A 17,418-nucleotide genomic window follows, 5' to 3' on the forward strand; every position below is an offset into this window, starting at 1 on the left:
CATGCACTCGACAGGGAGGACGTGCAGTCTCCTTATAGATGATGATCGATTGAACTCCGAAGTTCAACCTCTGCCTTGAGCTGTAATAACGTCGCTTTAACTGCTGTACTACCATAGCGCCCGTATATTGACTCTAGCTTTGTATGTTTCTATTCCCTTTGCAAATAGCAACTCTTGAACGATGCTTTCATCTTTTATGAAGCGAACATAACCAAGAAGCAACGATTCACTGCCGGGCAAATTTGAGGTCTCCAATTGCAGAGCAGATTCTGTTGTCCTAAGTATGTTGCCCAATGTGTCTTCCTCATTCTCAGACAGTTCATCTATTCGTCTTTGAACAGAGTTGCCACTGAATGGAATTGCTTTAATTATTTGGTCTGGTGATTTATGCAAAACCGTACTCAGAACCTCCCTTACTGCTAGCAAAATCAGTTTTTCTCCAGTTGCATTGGGCTTCCTAGATTCAGCAATGAGGTGCTTTATGAAGCACACAAACCATCACTGATTTGGTGTAAAGTGATAGAAACATAGAAAATAGGTGCAGGAGTAGGCCATTCGGCCCTTTGAGCCTGCACCGCCATTCAGTATGATCATGGCTGATCATCCAACTCAGAACCCTGTACCTGCTTTCTCTCCATACCCCCTGATCCCTTTAGCCACAAGGGCCATATCTAACTTCCTCTTAAATATAGTCAATGAACCGACCTCAACTGTTTCCTGTGGCAGAGAATTCCACAGATTCACCACTCTCTTGTTGAAGAAGTTTTTCCTCATCAATGTGATGGCAAATGTGTTTTGAAGTGTTTCCCGTTTCTGAAAGTTTTCATGAGACGACTGAAAATACAGCAAGTTCTCGTTTGCTTTATCAGAGTGTATTCTCTTTAACTGTTCAAGGAGCCTGGACAGTTTCATTGCCTCATTTAAAAACAAAACATACACACAGCAGACACAATGGCTGCTTTTGGTCGCTTGGTGCTGGTATAAATTAATGTTTCAGAAAAAAACTGTCTACACTTTTTTTTGTTTGGTCTGTTTCTGCCATTTTCATTGTGGATTAACGACACAGTCAATCACCTATTGTTTACGTCCAACCTCAAGTGCTGCGATCAATAAAGGAAAAGGTTATGATATCATTGTAACTCAGGCAAAACCTGTCTCTCTGCCTGAAGTTATGTGATGTCAGGCGGAGATATCTCATTTGGGCTGTGGGCGGAGAGAAATGTGATCAGGGCCATTCGAAATGGCAGAGTCTGAGCTTTACCGCGCAGATCACCATGCACGAATTCACAGGAAATGCGTCACTGTGTGATTAGAGTACGTGAATCGTACGAGCTAACGCTGTACCACTGTAGTGAGCAACAATAATGGGCGGGGCGGGTCAGGCCTGGCAATAACATGACTACTTCAGTCCAGATTTCTGATGATACTAAAGTATCACATTTCTTTTCAACAACTATAATGTGCTTTGGGGGTTTGCAAGAGATGAGCTGATTACATGATTATTGTCGCAAACATGAGAAAATCTGCAGGTGCTGGAAATTCAAGCAACGCACACAAAGTGCTGGTGGAATGTAGCAGGCCGGGCAGCATCTGTAGGAAGAAGTACAGTTGACGTTTCAGGCTGAGACCCTTCCTCAGGACACTGATTATTGTAATCACTTGTGAGGCACTAAAGATCAAGTGTTTATAAAAAGTAATTAATTTCTTAAATTGAGCCTGTAATCTCTCAGATGCACCCCTTGCTACCAATCACCCCACTCCACTATCTTATTTATTGCCCCCCCCTTTGAAACACCCACCCATCCCCGGCTAGGGGTTGATATTTTGGGAACCAATGGTCTGAAATTTGTCCTGAAGTATTCAAGGAGGGACTTACCCTATACCATTCAGTGCTTCTGGACAAATGCTTCCATTCCCTCTGTAGACAAGGGAGATTGCAGATGCTGGATATTTTGAGCAACACAGACAAAATGCTGGAGGAACTCAGCAGATCAGGCTGAAAAAGGGAAATCAACACTTCAGACCCTTAACCTAATCACCTCCCTATGGTGCCCCTCCTGCTTCCCTTTCTCCCACGGTCCACTCCCCAATCAGATTCCTCCTCCTTCAGCCCTTTACCGATTCCACCTCTAACCTCCCAGCTTCTCATTTCATCCCCCTTCCGCCGAAGCTGGCTTCACCTATCACCAGTGCTTTCTTCCACCTTCCCCTTTCATTTCCAGCCAGATGAACGGTGTTAGCCTGAAATTTCAACTGTTTATTCCTCTCCGCAGAGGCTGCCTGATCTGCTGAGTTCCTCCACCATTTTGTGGAGGAAAATGTGGAGAAAAATTTGTTCCTTCACCATTTACTCTGGATTTTCAGCATTGCAGTGTCTCTCGTGTTTATGACGTGTTGCTTGTTCATTCTACTGAACGTGGCATTTCCAATTACAATCAAATAAAGAGACCTGGTTTCTCAGCTCAAATGTTCAGATTTTTTTAAGCGTGACTTTTCATATTGTGAAACAAAATGGAAAGAATGTACTTTTTTTTCAAACTCCTAGTTCTGTCCACTCACCATTTGTTTTGGTATTATTTGAAGGTTTATAAAAGAAAACAGCATATACAATGAAAGAGGTTGAATTTGTTATTACTTGATGTGATAAAATCTTTCTCAGCACTTTTTATTCTTTGCAGACTCATTCAATTTTATTACCCAGGAATTCAGAAGGTTTTTCCTTAAACTTGAGCGTTCATTGTTGAGATTTAATTCCACTGTGATAAATAGTTCTCCCCATTGTTCCACCAAATCCAGGAGGCTTGAAACTGATATAGACGTACTTCTATATACAGTCAGCTCTCCTTATCCGTGGGGGATTGGTTCCAGGACCCCCCGCGGATACCAAAAAACGTGGATGCTCCATTCCCGACCCAGCGGAACCCCGGACTTTATTTAATCTGTCTCAGTGCGGTGGACATTAGGACCTGGCGGCGCTGCTCTGAATCTGCAGTGTTTCTGTTCGCGAAAATAATCAAGATAGAAAATAAAGTGGAAGTAATAAAGCGATCGGAAAAAGGTGAAACGCCATCGGTCATTGGAAAGGCATTAAACTAGTCAGTCAACGATCGGAACAATTTTAATGGAGCATTTGAAAGGCCCTCCCCGATGAAAGCTACAGTTATTACTAAGCAACACAGTGGTTTAGTTATTGAAATACATATGTTTCTTAATTGTTTTATATGCGTAGAAAAATAAAATACATACTATATACTAAGATAAACGTTTGGTGACTAACTGAGGCTACGTAATACCGGATGTACCTGTTCCGACTTCAAATCCGACTTAAAGACGGATCAGGAACGGAACTCGTTCATAACCCGGGGACTGCCTGTACTTTAAAATCATCTCTAGATTACTTATAATACCTAATTCAGTATAAATGCTATGTAAACAGTTGTTATACTGTATTGTTTAGCGTATAATTACAAGGAAAAAAATGTCTGTACATGCTCAAATGAGTGCTAGAGAGGGAACTTCCGGGTTTTCCCGATCCGCGGTTGTTGAATCCGCGCATGCGGAACCCGTGGAAAAGGGGGGCCGACTGTATTTTTCACTGACAGTTCAAAGGAAGGATTGAGATTCTGAACACTCCCTTTATTAAAAACAAATCTATGATTTACTTTTTTGAAAGCGAGGATGGTTGTTTCCAGTGTTTATTCAAGGATAATGACGTTATTTTGGGTCATCTTTCTACTGGGTTACCTTTCAATATACTCGCTTTCTGACCCAGGATCTGCAGGTCGGAGAAACTCCCTGGGATTAGGAGTGCAGCCTCCTCTGCTGATGTAGGAATGCTGCTGGGTCCAGGACATGTTTATGGGTGCACCTTCCAATACAAGTGGGCGCTACCACTCAGGGAATGTGCCCAGTCTCTTCCCCCTAGTAACACACACAAAACGCTGGAGGAACTCAGCAGGCCAAGCAGCATCCGTGGAAACGAGTTGACGTTTAGAGCCTAGACCCTTCTTCAGAACTGGAGAGGGAGGGGGAGGACGGCAGAATATAAAGATGGAGGGGAGGGGAAGGAAGATAGCTGGAAGGTGACAGGTGAAGCCAAGTGGGTAGGTAAGGGCTGGGGAGGAAGGAATCTGACAGGAGAGCAGAGTGGATCATAGGAGAAAGCGAAGGAGGACAGGACCCAGGGGGAGGTGATAGGTAGGTAGAAGAGGAAAGAGAGCAGAGTGGTGAAGAGAAGAGGGGGAGGGAAGATTTTTTTTTACCAGAAGGAGAAATCAACGTTCATGCCATCAGGTTTGAGGCTACCCAGGTGGAATATAAGGTGTTGCTCCTCCACCCTGAGGGTGGCGTCATTTTGGCACAAGGGGAGGCCACGGTCCAAGATGTCGGAATGGGGATGGGAATTAAAATGCTTGTAGGAAAGGAGCCAAATCTCCAGGAGTAAATTACTCATTATAATAAGCAACAGTCTTGTTGGCATGAACTTGCTTGGCAGAGCTAATGAAGGAATGTTTTAACCATGGTTTCCTTTGGGACTTTTGAGTACACTAACTGCCTTGGCTTTCTCGCTTTCTGTGTGTTTTTACAGTGTGTTTCTCGATGAGTTCCTTGCCACAGGGAAGGAGGGAGACCATGGTCCACAGCTTGAGTTCGAGCAGCTGCCGTTCAATCACCCGCTATTTATTATGTATTCCTCCGGCACAACAGGAGCACCAAAATGCATGGTTCATTCAGCCGGGGTAGGTCATTACTGCCACAAACATTGACCTTACTTACCTTTGCTAAGTTGAACAGACTTTCACCTTGCCTTGGAGCTGAGCTGCCCAGCGACCCCCAGTTTAGTCCTAGCCTAATCACAGTTTACAATGACCAATTAACCTACCGACCGGTAGGTCTTTGGACTGTGGGAGGAAACCCACATGGTCACTATGCAAACAGGCAGTGGGCTGGAATTGAACCATTACCGTAAAGCGTTGTGCTGATCGCCGCCGTGCTGCCCTAATGCTAATATCAAATCAGCCAACCATGTGGCAACAGCCGTGGTCCAGAGGTTCAGTCGTTGTTCAGACCGAATGTCAGAACGGGGAAGAAATGTGACCTGAGGGACTTTGACTGTGGAATGATTGTTGGTTTGTGTATCTCAGAAACTGCTGATCTCCTGGGATTTTCAGGCACGGCAGTCTGTAGAGTTCACAGAGGATGGTGTGAAAAGCAAAAAAGCTTCCAGTGAGCAACAGTTCTGTGGGCAAAGATGCCTTGTTAATGAGAGAGGTCAGAGGAGAATGGCCCGAGTGGTTCAAGTTTACAAGAAGGCAACATTAACTCAAATAACCGAATGTTGCGACAGTGGTGTGCAGAAGAACGTCTCTGAAGGCACAAATTGGTTATAGGCTGTACCTAACAAAATAGCCACTAAGCATATGTTGCTCCTGACTTTCCTTACTCTTCTCACTGAGTTACCGTTATTGCCTGTTTAACGAATGTTCTCACACGTCAGCTAGCTGCTAAACACCACAGGTGCTCTCAACTTGGGATCACCTGTACGACGTGCCATGGGACACCATTCTTTGATTAAAAAAAAATTCATTCACTTTTCTCACCTTCTTAAAAAAAACAATAAGTATTAAAACATTAGCCTGCTCCACGTGCTCTGCTAATGGAGCTCGTCGTAAGCATGCCTGCACATAATCAGATATAAAGGGGGAATTACAATTACATGAGAAATAATTAAAATCTTAAATTTAATGAAATTGCCCTTTTTCCTGCAATAGTTCCTGTCAAAAGTTAATTGGTGTTTCAGTTCGAATTTAATTTTGAAAGCCTTGTATTTTGCAAAATCTTTAATACTTTCATTTGGAATCCAGAATATTAGAGAGGCACGGTATTGCTACTAAATGAAATCAGCTGGATAAATTGTGTTCTCTTTATTTGTCATGGTTAGTTCAGTCAAGTCAACAATATTTAAAAAGGGTTTCTGCGCACTACACACAATATTTAGAAGAGCTATTCAATTCAGTTGATTAATTTTTGGAAAAGAGCAGCAATATTTACTGTTGAATGTAATTTTATAAACATTTAATATTGCAATTTGAAAGAAATTATAATAAAATAGCTTTATGATTTTGGTCTAAGATGCCGTAGTACACGCCTGATTATGAGTTAGTTTAGAAAGTTAATTTTGATCTGAAAAAGTTGAAATTATAATTTATCTGTAATTTCATAACCCTTGAGCAGTCAGACTTGTGGTCCACCGGTCCTCCAGGTTCAGGGGTTCAGCTCAGGGCTAACAACCCTGACTGGTCAAGCAAAACTGTTACGGAAGCAGCAATGAAGAATCCTTGTGCAAATGTGCGTGCGACCGTACTCCCCGAGTCTTCACCTGGCACTTGCATGACTGACGGTTGTGAAAACCGAGAGGGAGTGACTGACACAATAAAGGAAGCTGTGAACGCTGCCGAAGATGGTGGACCTTCATTGTTGCTCAAAACACCAGCGGTGTAACGGGCAAAAGAAGAAAGACCCTCGAGCAGTAGACAGGACAGATTTTTACCAGAGTCATTGCCTTTGAGTAATGTAGCAAAAAGAATTAAGACAAAGGTAGATAATTAGCTTGAAACTATTGAGCTGAAAGTTTGAAACAAATGTTACTTGCAACATGGAAAAGCAAGATAATTAAGTGTATTTGCCTAACGTCAGTCTGTAAGGGTTACCAGGAGAATGCAGTTGAAATAAACAAATCAGACTTATTGAACACAGATCAGACTCGATGGGCTGGATGATTGAATTCAGCTCCTCTATCTTATTGTCTTATGATTTTGTGTAGACAAAAGCAAGTGTTAATACTTTACTGACAGAAGTTTTGTTCACTAGGAACAAAAGGGGTATTGTGCATGGAATGTTAATATAAGTTGCATTGTGTGTTCAGTCTGAATGCCACAAGTTCACAGAAATTCAGTCCTTTCTTCCTTGAAGAAATACTTCTATCACTAACGAGGCTTCTTGTTCAAAATTTCTGTTTGACTTGAGAAATTCTAAATTGGGGAAAGTTGATTGCTTGGTTCTGAAAATCCACGTGATTATGATGGAGTCTATGTTTAGTTCTGGGAACAATTTGGATCTGCTCCTTCCTTTCGTTTGTGCTGGGGGTTTTTGGTGGGTGTAGGGTGTATCAGCATTTACCCTCTTCAAACCGGTAATTCGAAGGAACTGTGCAATGTAATGAATTTTTATCGTTTGCTTTTTGAGATACAGTGTAGAATAAGTCCTTCTGGGTCTTTGAGCTAGCAGTCCCCCAGTTTAATCCTGACCTAAACACGGGACAATTTACAATGTCCAAATACCCTGCCAGCCGGTAGGTCTCTGGACTGTGGGAGGAAACCGGAGCACCCGGAGGAAACCCACACAGTCACGGGGAGAACGCACAACCTCCTTACGGGTAGCGGCAGGGTTTGAACCCAGGTTGCTGATGCTGTGAAGCATTTGTTCTAACCACTTCGTTACAGTGCTGCCGTATACAGTGATGCGTACCTCAATCCACCCCAAGTTTGGAAGAGGTAATTTCCATTAGCAACCGATTTTCAGATTGCTTTCTTGGAGGTGTTCCTCAGGCGTTGCATGACTGACTTGGGCCGCTGTTTGCCCTGAGGTAGCCACTGCTAACTCTTTCACAGTTTGTGGCTGCATTCCTTACAGAGACTTACCAGACCTGGGGAATCTCAGGGTAACTGCCAAGCGTAACAGATGCTGATTTATCATTAATTGTGTGAACAAACTGCCCGGTGGATTTTATAGGCCACTAAATCTGCAAAGCAATGCCCTTGTGTTACATGATGTTGCTTGGAATATTTTAAAAGTTAATTTTGAACAAAACAGTGGACTCAGAATTATTGGTGTATAGTACCCAGACGTGACTTGCATGGTAATGCATGGCTGGAATCTATGATAGTGATAAATCAGAATCAGGGTTAATATCACTGGTATGTGTCGTGAGATTTGTTGACTTTACGGCAGCAGTACAATGCAGTACCAGATAAATATAGAGAACAAAAACTGAACTACAGTAAATGTGTCTATCAAATAGTTAAAATAAGCAATGCAAAATAACAGAAATAAAAAAAAGTAGTGAGGTAGCGTTCATGGGTTCAATGGCCATTCAGGGATCGGATGGCAGAGGGGAAGAAGCCGTTCCTGAATCGCTGAGTGTGTGCCTTCACAATTCTGTACCTCCTTGATGGTAGCCATGGGAACAAGGAGTGTCCTGGGTGCTGAGGGTCCTTAATGATGGACCAGCCGCCTTGCAAAGGCACTGCTCCTTTGATACTACGGAGGCTAGTACCTATAATGGAGCTGACTAATTTGACAGGTTTCTGCAACTTCGATGTGGCGCAGTAGCCCCCTCGTCCCAGCCCCATTACAGATGATTGATGATCTGTCTAAATACCTGCTCTGGTTCCGTTGAACAAAATGTTTCCAGTTGGTACGTGAGGTTAAAGGGCATTTGATCCTGTAGTTACTGCAATTTGTATTTTTCTTTGTTGTGGTGTTCTAATGACTGATCTTTGATAATTAACCTGGGAGGCAACTTGATAAAAGTAACCCTTTTCCGTCGCCGACATTTAATGGCTAAAATGAGATTCTGTGTCACTGATTATTACCAGATAGCAAGTATCCACCATTTATAAGTAAATTATTTTAGCGCATGAGAGCTGAGGTTTATCATTACGGAATAATCCTCTGAAAATATTCTATCAGCTCAAGAGCTATTTAATAATAATTGAGTGGTGCAGATTTAAATTTCATTTCTTTTCATTCGTTTGAGTTGGGGAGCCAAGAAATATTCATAAAACACTGATGATCAATACGTGGTGGAAAGTTTAAGGACATTCAATGCAAAATTAATATTCTGTTACCATATTTTTGCTTTGTTAAATGAATTTCATTTAATCATCATTATAGAAGCAATGGTGGAAATGGGATCTTTAGAATATAGAAGGAAGGAATCAGTCAGTACTTTAATGACAGGCTTCTGGAGTCCTTGAGATGCTGGCAGCGGTGGTTTCCCTATTTTAATTTATTAAATGACTGATCTTATTTTGAGAAGTGCCTTTATTGAAATACTGCCCCATCCATAAATTCTGTGCACCGAAATGCAGTTTGTGATTATTCCACTGTTTAGTTTGCATTACCCTTTTTCATCACGGCTCTGGTGTTGTTCCCAGCGAGTTAATTCATTGATTACGTTTAGGAGAGAGACTGGGTCATCTTGGGAATTAGTCATTAGCTGTAACCTTGCTGAGGAGTGTGCTGTTAATCATTATTACCAGCGAAGGCTGTTCTCAGAATATGAGGTGGCTTGACAAGGTGGTGGGTCTTGTAGTGAAGAACTAGGCCACTAGGTGGCAGAGGTGTTGCATTTCCACACTGTTGTGAATGCAATTGAGGCAGAATGGTGGCTCTCACCTAGAAACCTTCGTAAAGGAGCCACTTCTGATTTGCCTCAGCAAACATTTCAATCTGTTCAGATCTGTTACACAAAATAAATTGGAGGCAAACTGAACAAAACTATGTAAATTAATTTTTTTATATTTAAAAAATGTAGCGGTTCTTATGAATAAGTATATTTTTAACTGCTTAGTCTTTTTAAAGCACAAGAGCTTGAAACCTAGAAATTAAATTTAAACCCAGTGGATAGGGAATGCACAAAGATGGTAGGTAATCAGTGGCCTCGTCATGACCCTTGGGGAAAGAAACCTATTTCCGTGATGTTGTCTGGCCTACACGTGACTCCAGTCCAACACAGCTGGTTAACTCTTGACATCTACTGAGTTGGGAGCCTTGCCCTTCCGCAGGGCGATGGTGGGGGTTGGGTAGACCTAGTCTCACCTGTTGTATTGGATGGGGTGAGGTGGGGAGAAGTGGAGGAGGTGTGGTTGGCTGGTGGCAGGAGGAAGGAGTTGTAACTCATTTACATCCCCCTGTTTGGAGTGCATTCAAATTCTGGCCTAACTGAGAGGCAAGGTCCATTTAAATTCTAATTTCTTAAAACAGTTGATGCAGGAGTGGCATATTGTTTAATCTGAGAAGAGATCGAGCTATTTCTGGGTGCTATAGTACTGCGTTTCAGGCTGTATTGGAGTAACTTCCGAAGACAGAAATGGTCTGAGACTGCCCTCTGGTTTGTACTATAATTTCTGAAGATTTATCCAGTAGCTCCACGCACTGTTTGCAGAAATTTGAGGGAGGAGACTACATGAATGTTGCCCCCTCTAACTGTAAGTTAGAGGGGCCTAACAGCAAATGATCTCTGTGCACTGAAATGTCTTGACAAAGCATCAGCAAGTTAGAGTCAGTTGATGAAGTATTTTGTCTTCACAGGGCACTCTCATTCAACACCTGAAGGAGCACATTCTCCATGGCAACATGAGCAGCAGTGATGTCATTATCTACTACTCTTCAGTAAGTGCAGATTGTTGTGTGTGCATGAATAATGCACGGAACAGGAAAGATTTATCATCCTCCCGTTGCTGGAGAACAAATGAATCTCTACGGTTGTCAAAAGCCAGTCATTTAATTTGCATAACCTAGAGCAGTGAGGCTCTTTCTGCAAAACTAAAAGTGATTGTACTTAAATTTGTTTTCATTTCAGGTGGAAAAATAATTTAAACTGACCATGAAATTGAAAAGGTGGGGTGGCTCGAGTGTAATGGAGCTGGCTTAGTGATATTGTAACTTGGTCCCAGCGAACGTTATGTCATTTTGGTTATTCTTGCAGTGGGAAATTGTAATGGTACAATTCACTTTCAAATGAAATAAAATGCGGGGGAGGGGGAGGGAGGGAGGAGAGGGGCTCGTTTTGCTGTTGTTGTTTTGTTGTGTTCTGTGTTGTTCTGCTGAACTCTGTGGCCATGCTACTTTGGCGCTGTGATGTGTGTGGGCTGCCCTCAGCACAGCCTTAAGTGCACTGGTTGTGAATGCAAAGGGGCGCACTTCACTGTATGTCAACGTGCTCATGTGATGAATTCGTCTGAAGTCTGAAATTTGTTCTTGTTTCTGTTGTGGGTCCCAGATAACTAATTCTGCTCTTTCCCTTCCTTCAAAAATGGTTGCAGTTCACCACACTCCCCCCTGCAATTTTGTGCTTCCGTAACATCACTCCTTTACCTTAGCTAACTCTGAGGTTCTTCCCAGTGAAGGCATTGTCCAATTGCATGTCAGCTTAGAAGGCTCTGATATGGATTCCCTTTGGAGACTGGATGACTTGAGGAAGATTTCCCCACTTGAGCATCTTCTCTGTCATTGTTTTTTTCTTGCCGCGTGTTCCATTTTATGCTCCTCCTGTGCCGTTCCTTTCATTCCTCCTTGTACTTTACCCCTTCCCGTTCACAATTCCCACGTTCCTGTTTCCAGCCACCAAGATGACACCATTTCCCCTCCAGGAGAACAGTCATCCATTGAAGAAGTCCAGGTGTCCTTCAACTCATTTCCTCATGCAGTCTGATGAAGTAATTTCTTTCTGAAATATAATAGCATTTGCTTTACAGACCTTGCCCATTCCTTTCAAGGTATCTCAGTGTTTATCACAGCCGATAGTGGAATATTTTGAGGAGAATCAGGTTTAATATCACCGGAATATGTTGTGAAGTTTGTTAACTTTGCGGCAGCAGTACAGTGCAATACACGATAAATATAGAAAAAAAACTGAATTGCATTAAGTATATATACAGTACGCACGTGTTAAATAGTTAAATTAAGATAAGTAGTGCAAAAACAGAAATGTAAAAGGAAGTCATGAAGTAATGTCCATTTAGAGATCATGTGGTGGGGGGGGGGGGGGGGGAAGAGGCTGTTCCTGAATCGCTGAATGTGTGTCTTCAGGCTTGTGTACCTCCTTCCTGATGGTAACAACAAGAAGAGGGCATGTCCTGGGTGGTGGGGGTCTTTAACGGTGGGTGCCACTTCTCGGAGGCGCTACTTCCAGAAGATTATCTTGCATGCTACGGAGGCTTAGTGCCCATGATGGAGCTGACTAACCTTATAGCTCTCTGCAGCTCACTTTGATCCTCTGCAGTAGCACCCCATTCCCCCCCCACATCAGACGATGTGGCCAGTCGATATGCTCGTCATGGTACACCTGTAGAAGTTTTCAAGTGTTTTAGGTGACAAACCAAATCTCCTTAAACTCCTGATGAAATATAGCTGCTGTCTTGCCTTTATAGCTGTGTTGGTATGTTGGGACCAGGCTAGATCCTTGGAGATCTTGACTCCCAGGAACTTGAAATTGCTCACTCTCTGCTCTTCTGATCCCTGAGGAAGTCCAAAATCAGCGTTTTTGTCTTCCTGACGTTGAGTGCAATGTTGTTGTTGCGACACCGCACAACTAGCTGGTGTACCTCGCACTGGTATACCTCGCTCCCTGTACGCCCTCTCGTCACCATCTGAGGTTCTGCCAACAATGGTGGTTGTATCATCAGCAAATTTAGTCGCTGTATGACACATGGAAGCCAATTTGTCCAGGGTATCACAAACAGCAGTAAAAGTAGAAGGTGATGGTATCACTCAACAGGTCAGGCAGCGTCTGTGGAGAGAGGAATAATTCTAACGTTTCAGGTCTTCAGACCTTTTGATAGAGTCATAAAGAGCAACATGACCATATAAACTGCTTCTGTAATGTTGACTGGGGGAAAGCAATTGGTTAATATAGAAACATAGAAAGTCTATGTCACAATACAGGCCCTTCGGCCCACAGTGCTGTGCTGAACATGTACTTACTTCAGAAATTACCTAGCCCGCTATTTTTCTGAGCTCCATGTACCTATCCAGGAGTCCCCTAAAAGACCCTATTGTATCCGCCTCCACCACCGGCAGCCCATTCCACGCACTCACCACTCTACGTTTTAAAAAAATATATAAAAGTTACCCCTGACAGCTCCTCTGTACCTGCTTCCAAGCACCTTCTGACACTGGGGGATTCCTCTCCTGTGTTCCCAGATGGTGTCATGAGTAAAGGTACATTATTACGGTAGCACATCATCCAAGAGGAAGGGAAATCAGACTGGTGAATGACAGCCATTTTGAAGGAGGAAACACTGATATTCAATAACTTCCAGTCATCAACAGAAGCAAGACCAAGCTTTAACGCTGAACTACAATTCCTACCTGTGTAAGATCGCCACCTGACATTTGAGTACAATTGTGTGTCTTTTCCTGATTCTGTTCTCTAGACTGGCTGGATGATGTGGAACTGGCTCATCTCAGCTCTTGCTACAGGAGCCTCTGTTGTCCTGTACGACGGATCTCCTCTGATCCCCTCACCGAACGTACTGTGGGATTTAGTGGACAAACTTGGGTAAGACATTGTTATGTACTTCTTGCATCACAGGAATATGGTTGAAATAGGTCAATTCAGTACCGAAGAAAAGGCAAAACATTATTATTAAGTGAAAATCGGTAGGGGTGGGGGGGGGGGGGGGGAAGCAGCAGATGCTGGAATTCTGAAATGAAAACAGTGAAAACGTGCAGCAGTTTGGACAATGTATATGGAAAGAGAAAATGAGTTAATATTTCTGGTATGAGACCCTCCATGAGAACGGCTTTCCACTGACCCAAGTGTGCCCAGAATTTCTATTTTTATGAGGAGTGTTTAATAATTTATTAACGTTTATTATTTTAATAATTTAATTTTAAAGATGTTGCAAATACTTTTATATGGGTTTTTGCATTCAGTACTAGAAATTCTTAATACCTTCAAATGTGAATCTAATTGAAATCTCTCTATAAAATAATTTTATGGCATCTATAGTACTGGTTTCAGATTTAATATGTATCAAAATGGATCTTCACTGAAAATATGACATGCACATAAATAGAATTCATATGAGAACTTAATATTTATTTTTTAAACTTCTTACTCCAGGACTTTCTCGTCCAAATATTCCAAAAAATTATTTGGTAGTTACAGCAGTTATTCAGCTCTGAATCAACCTTGTTTTGAGTGAGATGTACAGGAGAAAATTGATCATTATGAATGATTTGTGATATGTTTCTGTGTTGGCAGTCTAGTGTGGTGAAAACAAGGTTGAATGTGCCAATATTTTGTCATCTTCAATGCAGGAAGAGTAATAACACTCTCTGATATTGGCAATATATCAAGTTCTTTGGATATTTGTGCTTTTGTTCTCATAGAGGGCCACAGCATAGAAGCAGGCCCTTTGGCCCATCTAATCTGTGTTGAACTGATATTCTGCCTAGTCCCATTGATTTTCACCTGGACTATAGCCCCCAATGTAGCCCTTCCATCTATGTTATATAGTTATGTAAGCTTATCTTAAATATTTCAGTTAAATCAGCATCCACCACCTCCTTCCACACTTACACCACCCTCAAGAGCGAAGAAGTTCCTCCTGAGGTTCCCACTGGAGATTTGTAGTTCATTAGGGAATTGAATTGACTTTATCACTTACATCCTTCACATACATGAGGAGTAAAAATCTTTACGTTACATCTCCATCTAAATGTGCAATGTGCAATTTATAGTAATTTGTAATAAATACAGGGCAGTCAATATAATATAGAAATACAATTGTGTCAGTGTGAATTAATCAGTCTGATGGCCTGGTGGAAGAAGCTGTCCCAGAGCCTGTTGGTTCTGGCTTTAATGCTGTGGTACCGTTTCCCGGATGGTAGCAGCTGGAATAGATTGTGGTTGGGGTGACTTGGGTCCCCAATGATCCTTCAGGCCCTTTTTACAGAAGGTGGAATAAAAAAGAATGCCTTTATGTATGATTACTTGTAACTTGGGTTATAGCTTTTTTAAAAAGGAGGAAGTACGGTGTATTCTGGTTAATTGGGCCATCGGTTTATCAGGACAGCTGCTTATTTGGGACAACTCTTAAAGAACAAAAACTAATGGACAAAATAGCCAGTTTTCCCTTTGTTTATTTGGGACACTATGTTGCTTAATTGGGACAGGAGAACGGCCGAACAGTTTCTAACTAGTTGCTTGCATTTTTGTGGCCGTTAGAGCAAGCGGTTTTTCAATAGTGTCATTGGTGTGTGTTTCTGTTCAAAAAGCAGTGACTTTTGTCACTGATTGTTGGTGAGAAATAAGCAGGAAGGCAATTCAGAACTGTTTTGCTCACTGCGGTTTCAAGCACTCAGGCTTCGCGATGCTGGAAATGGCCCCTCTCCTGGGAAGATGGCAATGCACTTGGACACCGTGGCCACCCTGGGTCCAATCAAAGGTGCTTTTGTTCATCTTGTAAGTCTTGTTTATGATCGCAAGTCACTGCTGGATACTAAGATGACCAAGTACTGCAGGACTATCCCATCAGCAAATTCCTCAATAGTGATGGAGCTGGGCTTATTACATACCATTGGACTTGTGTACTGTTGTATGATTGTCTTGGACTTTTTAAAATTGTGATTGCACGTCTGGATCGCTGGCTCATTGGTGAGACCGACTGTGGGGGAGCTACGTTGCCTCAACTGTACACCCAGTGCTGCCCTCTGGTGTTCGCTTGGTGGAGGAACATGCTGGACCAGGACAACTTGCCATCAATCTCGTCATGCCACACAGGGATTTGGGCTATATTATTATTTTTTTCCTCTGTGATCCTTTTTCCAAAATTGTAATGACAGGTGCCAGTTATGCTATGTGCAGTGTGCTGTACGCAGTTGGTAATGTGCATTGCACATTGGCCCCGAAGGAATGGCATTTCATTTTGCTGTATTTGGGTATGGTGCTGTATTTGGGTATGGTTAAATGTTAATTAAACTTGAACTTGAAACAAATTCACTACTTCAAGTTAGGAACTAAGAAGAATTTGAAGGTATCGACAGTCATCGGGAATGTTATAATGAAAATGAAGACTTGGAGGATGCAGTCGTTGTAAGATTGTACAAAGGCAATCTGCACTAGGCGTCTGTGCTGATTTTGATCATTTTCAGTTAATCAAAGGAAAGTGGCAGGTGAATTCCTCCGTCGGTAACTATTAGGAGCTAATGCACAGTTTTACAGTACTATAGTAATATTGGCAGTATTTTAATTTGTTCTGTATTTCATTTAAATACATAACCTGTTAGTCAGTTAAATGGCAATTTGTCTTTTATATATATTTTTAACTATTTTCATGAAACTTTGGCTAAGTGGGGCAGTTGATTAACTGGGCCAAAGTGTTTTGGTCCCGATGTGTCTCCGTTACCTGAGATTCACTATATTCCCTGTACTTTTTGATCAATTTGAACAGATGTTTTTTACTCACTGATTTTTGTGTTTGACATTACTTCTGCTTGAAGGAACTTCAGTTAACTGCTGTAAAACAGTTGAATTGGCTCTGAGGAGGGAAGCAGAGGGTGGTGGTTACAGGCTGTTTCTGTGGATGGATGCCTCTGCCCACTGGTGAGCCACAGGGATTGGTGTTGGAACTCCTGTCATTCACTATTTCTGCAGAAAATTTGGATGCACGCACGTTTTTTTCAGTACGTTAGCGGATGACATGAACTCGGAGGTGTTGTTAGTGAAGAAGGTTATCGTAGATCACAAGGGGATGTTGATCAGTTAGGGAAGTGGGCTTGAAGTGTGGCAAATGGACTTCAATACAGGTAAGTGTGAGATGATGCATTTTGGAAAGTCCAACCAGCGTAGGGCTTGTACGATGAATGGTATGGCACTAGGGGGTGTAATAGAACAGAGAAACCTAGGAATATTCATTGTTAACCTCAGAATATTTTGTGTAAAATTCGTTAAAAGGAGCGCCACGAGTAGACACGATGTTGAGAAAGGGGTTTAGTATGTGGCCCTCATCAGTCAGGGCACTGAGTGTTGGGGTTGGGGCATTATGTTGCAATTGCACTAGTCATTAGTGACGTTGCACTGGGAGTATTGTGTCCTGTTTTGGCCACCCTGTTGGGAAAGACTTGGTCAATATGGAAAGATTGCCGGAAAACACTTGAGGATGTTGCCCAGACTAGAGAGCCTGAGTCCTTGGAACATCGGAGAATGAGGGGTAACCTTATAGAAAGGTTTAAACTAAAGATGTAGATGGATAAGCTGGACGGTAATAGTCTTCTCCAAAGGTGGGGAGTCCAAAACAGATGGTCACTGGTTTGGGGTGAGAGGAGAAAGATTTAAAGGGAACCCAAGGGGCAATGAGGGTGGTGAGGATATGGAATGAACTGCCATAGGAACCGGCTGAGTCAGACACAATAGTATCAATTAAGATGGGTACATAGAGGGGCAGCGAGTGGAGAAATAAGTACCAAGCACAGGAAACTGGGACCAGCTGAGTGGTCAACATGGACACGTTGGGCTGAAGGGCCTGTATCCATGTTAGATTGCTCTGTGACTCCAAATCCACTCCTGTTCCATATTGAGGTGAGTGTGATCTCAGCCTAGGATGCATTTCTGGGTGGCTTCACTTG

At 42.4% G+C, this 17,418-nt stretch overlaps 1 protein-coding gene across 1 annotated transcript in view; it reads left to right on the forward strand.

Annotated features, from left to right (window-relative positions):
• aacs (acetoacetyl-CoA synthetase) overlaps positions 1-17,418 on the forward strand; it is a 152,812-nt gene that overhangs the window by 75,594 nt on the left and 59,800 nt on the right. Inside the window, exons 8-10 of the mRNA XM_073065526.1 lie at positions 4,589-4,739; positions 10,375-10,455; positions 13,221-13,345. Of these exons, the coding sequence (XP_072921627.1) occupies positions 4,589-4,739; positions 10,375-10,455; positions 13,221-13,345 (357 nt within the window). The remainder of the gene's footprint in view (positions 1-4,588; positions 4,740-10,374; positions 10,456-13,220; positions 13,346-17,418) is intronic.

Source organism: Hemitrygon akajei, chromosome 14 (assembly GCF_048418815.1).
Source record: "Hemitrygon akajei chromosome 14, sHemAka1.3, whole genome shotgun sequence".
NCBI classification, from domain to species: Eukaryota; Metazoa; Chordata; class Chondrichthyes; order Myliobatiformes; family Dasyatidae; genus Hemitrygon; species Hemitrygon akajei.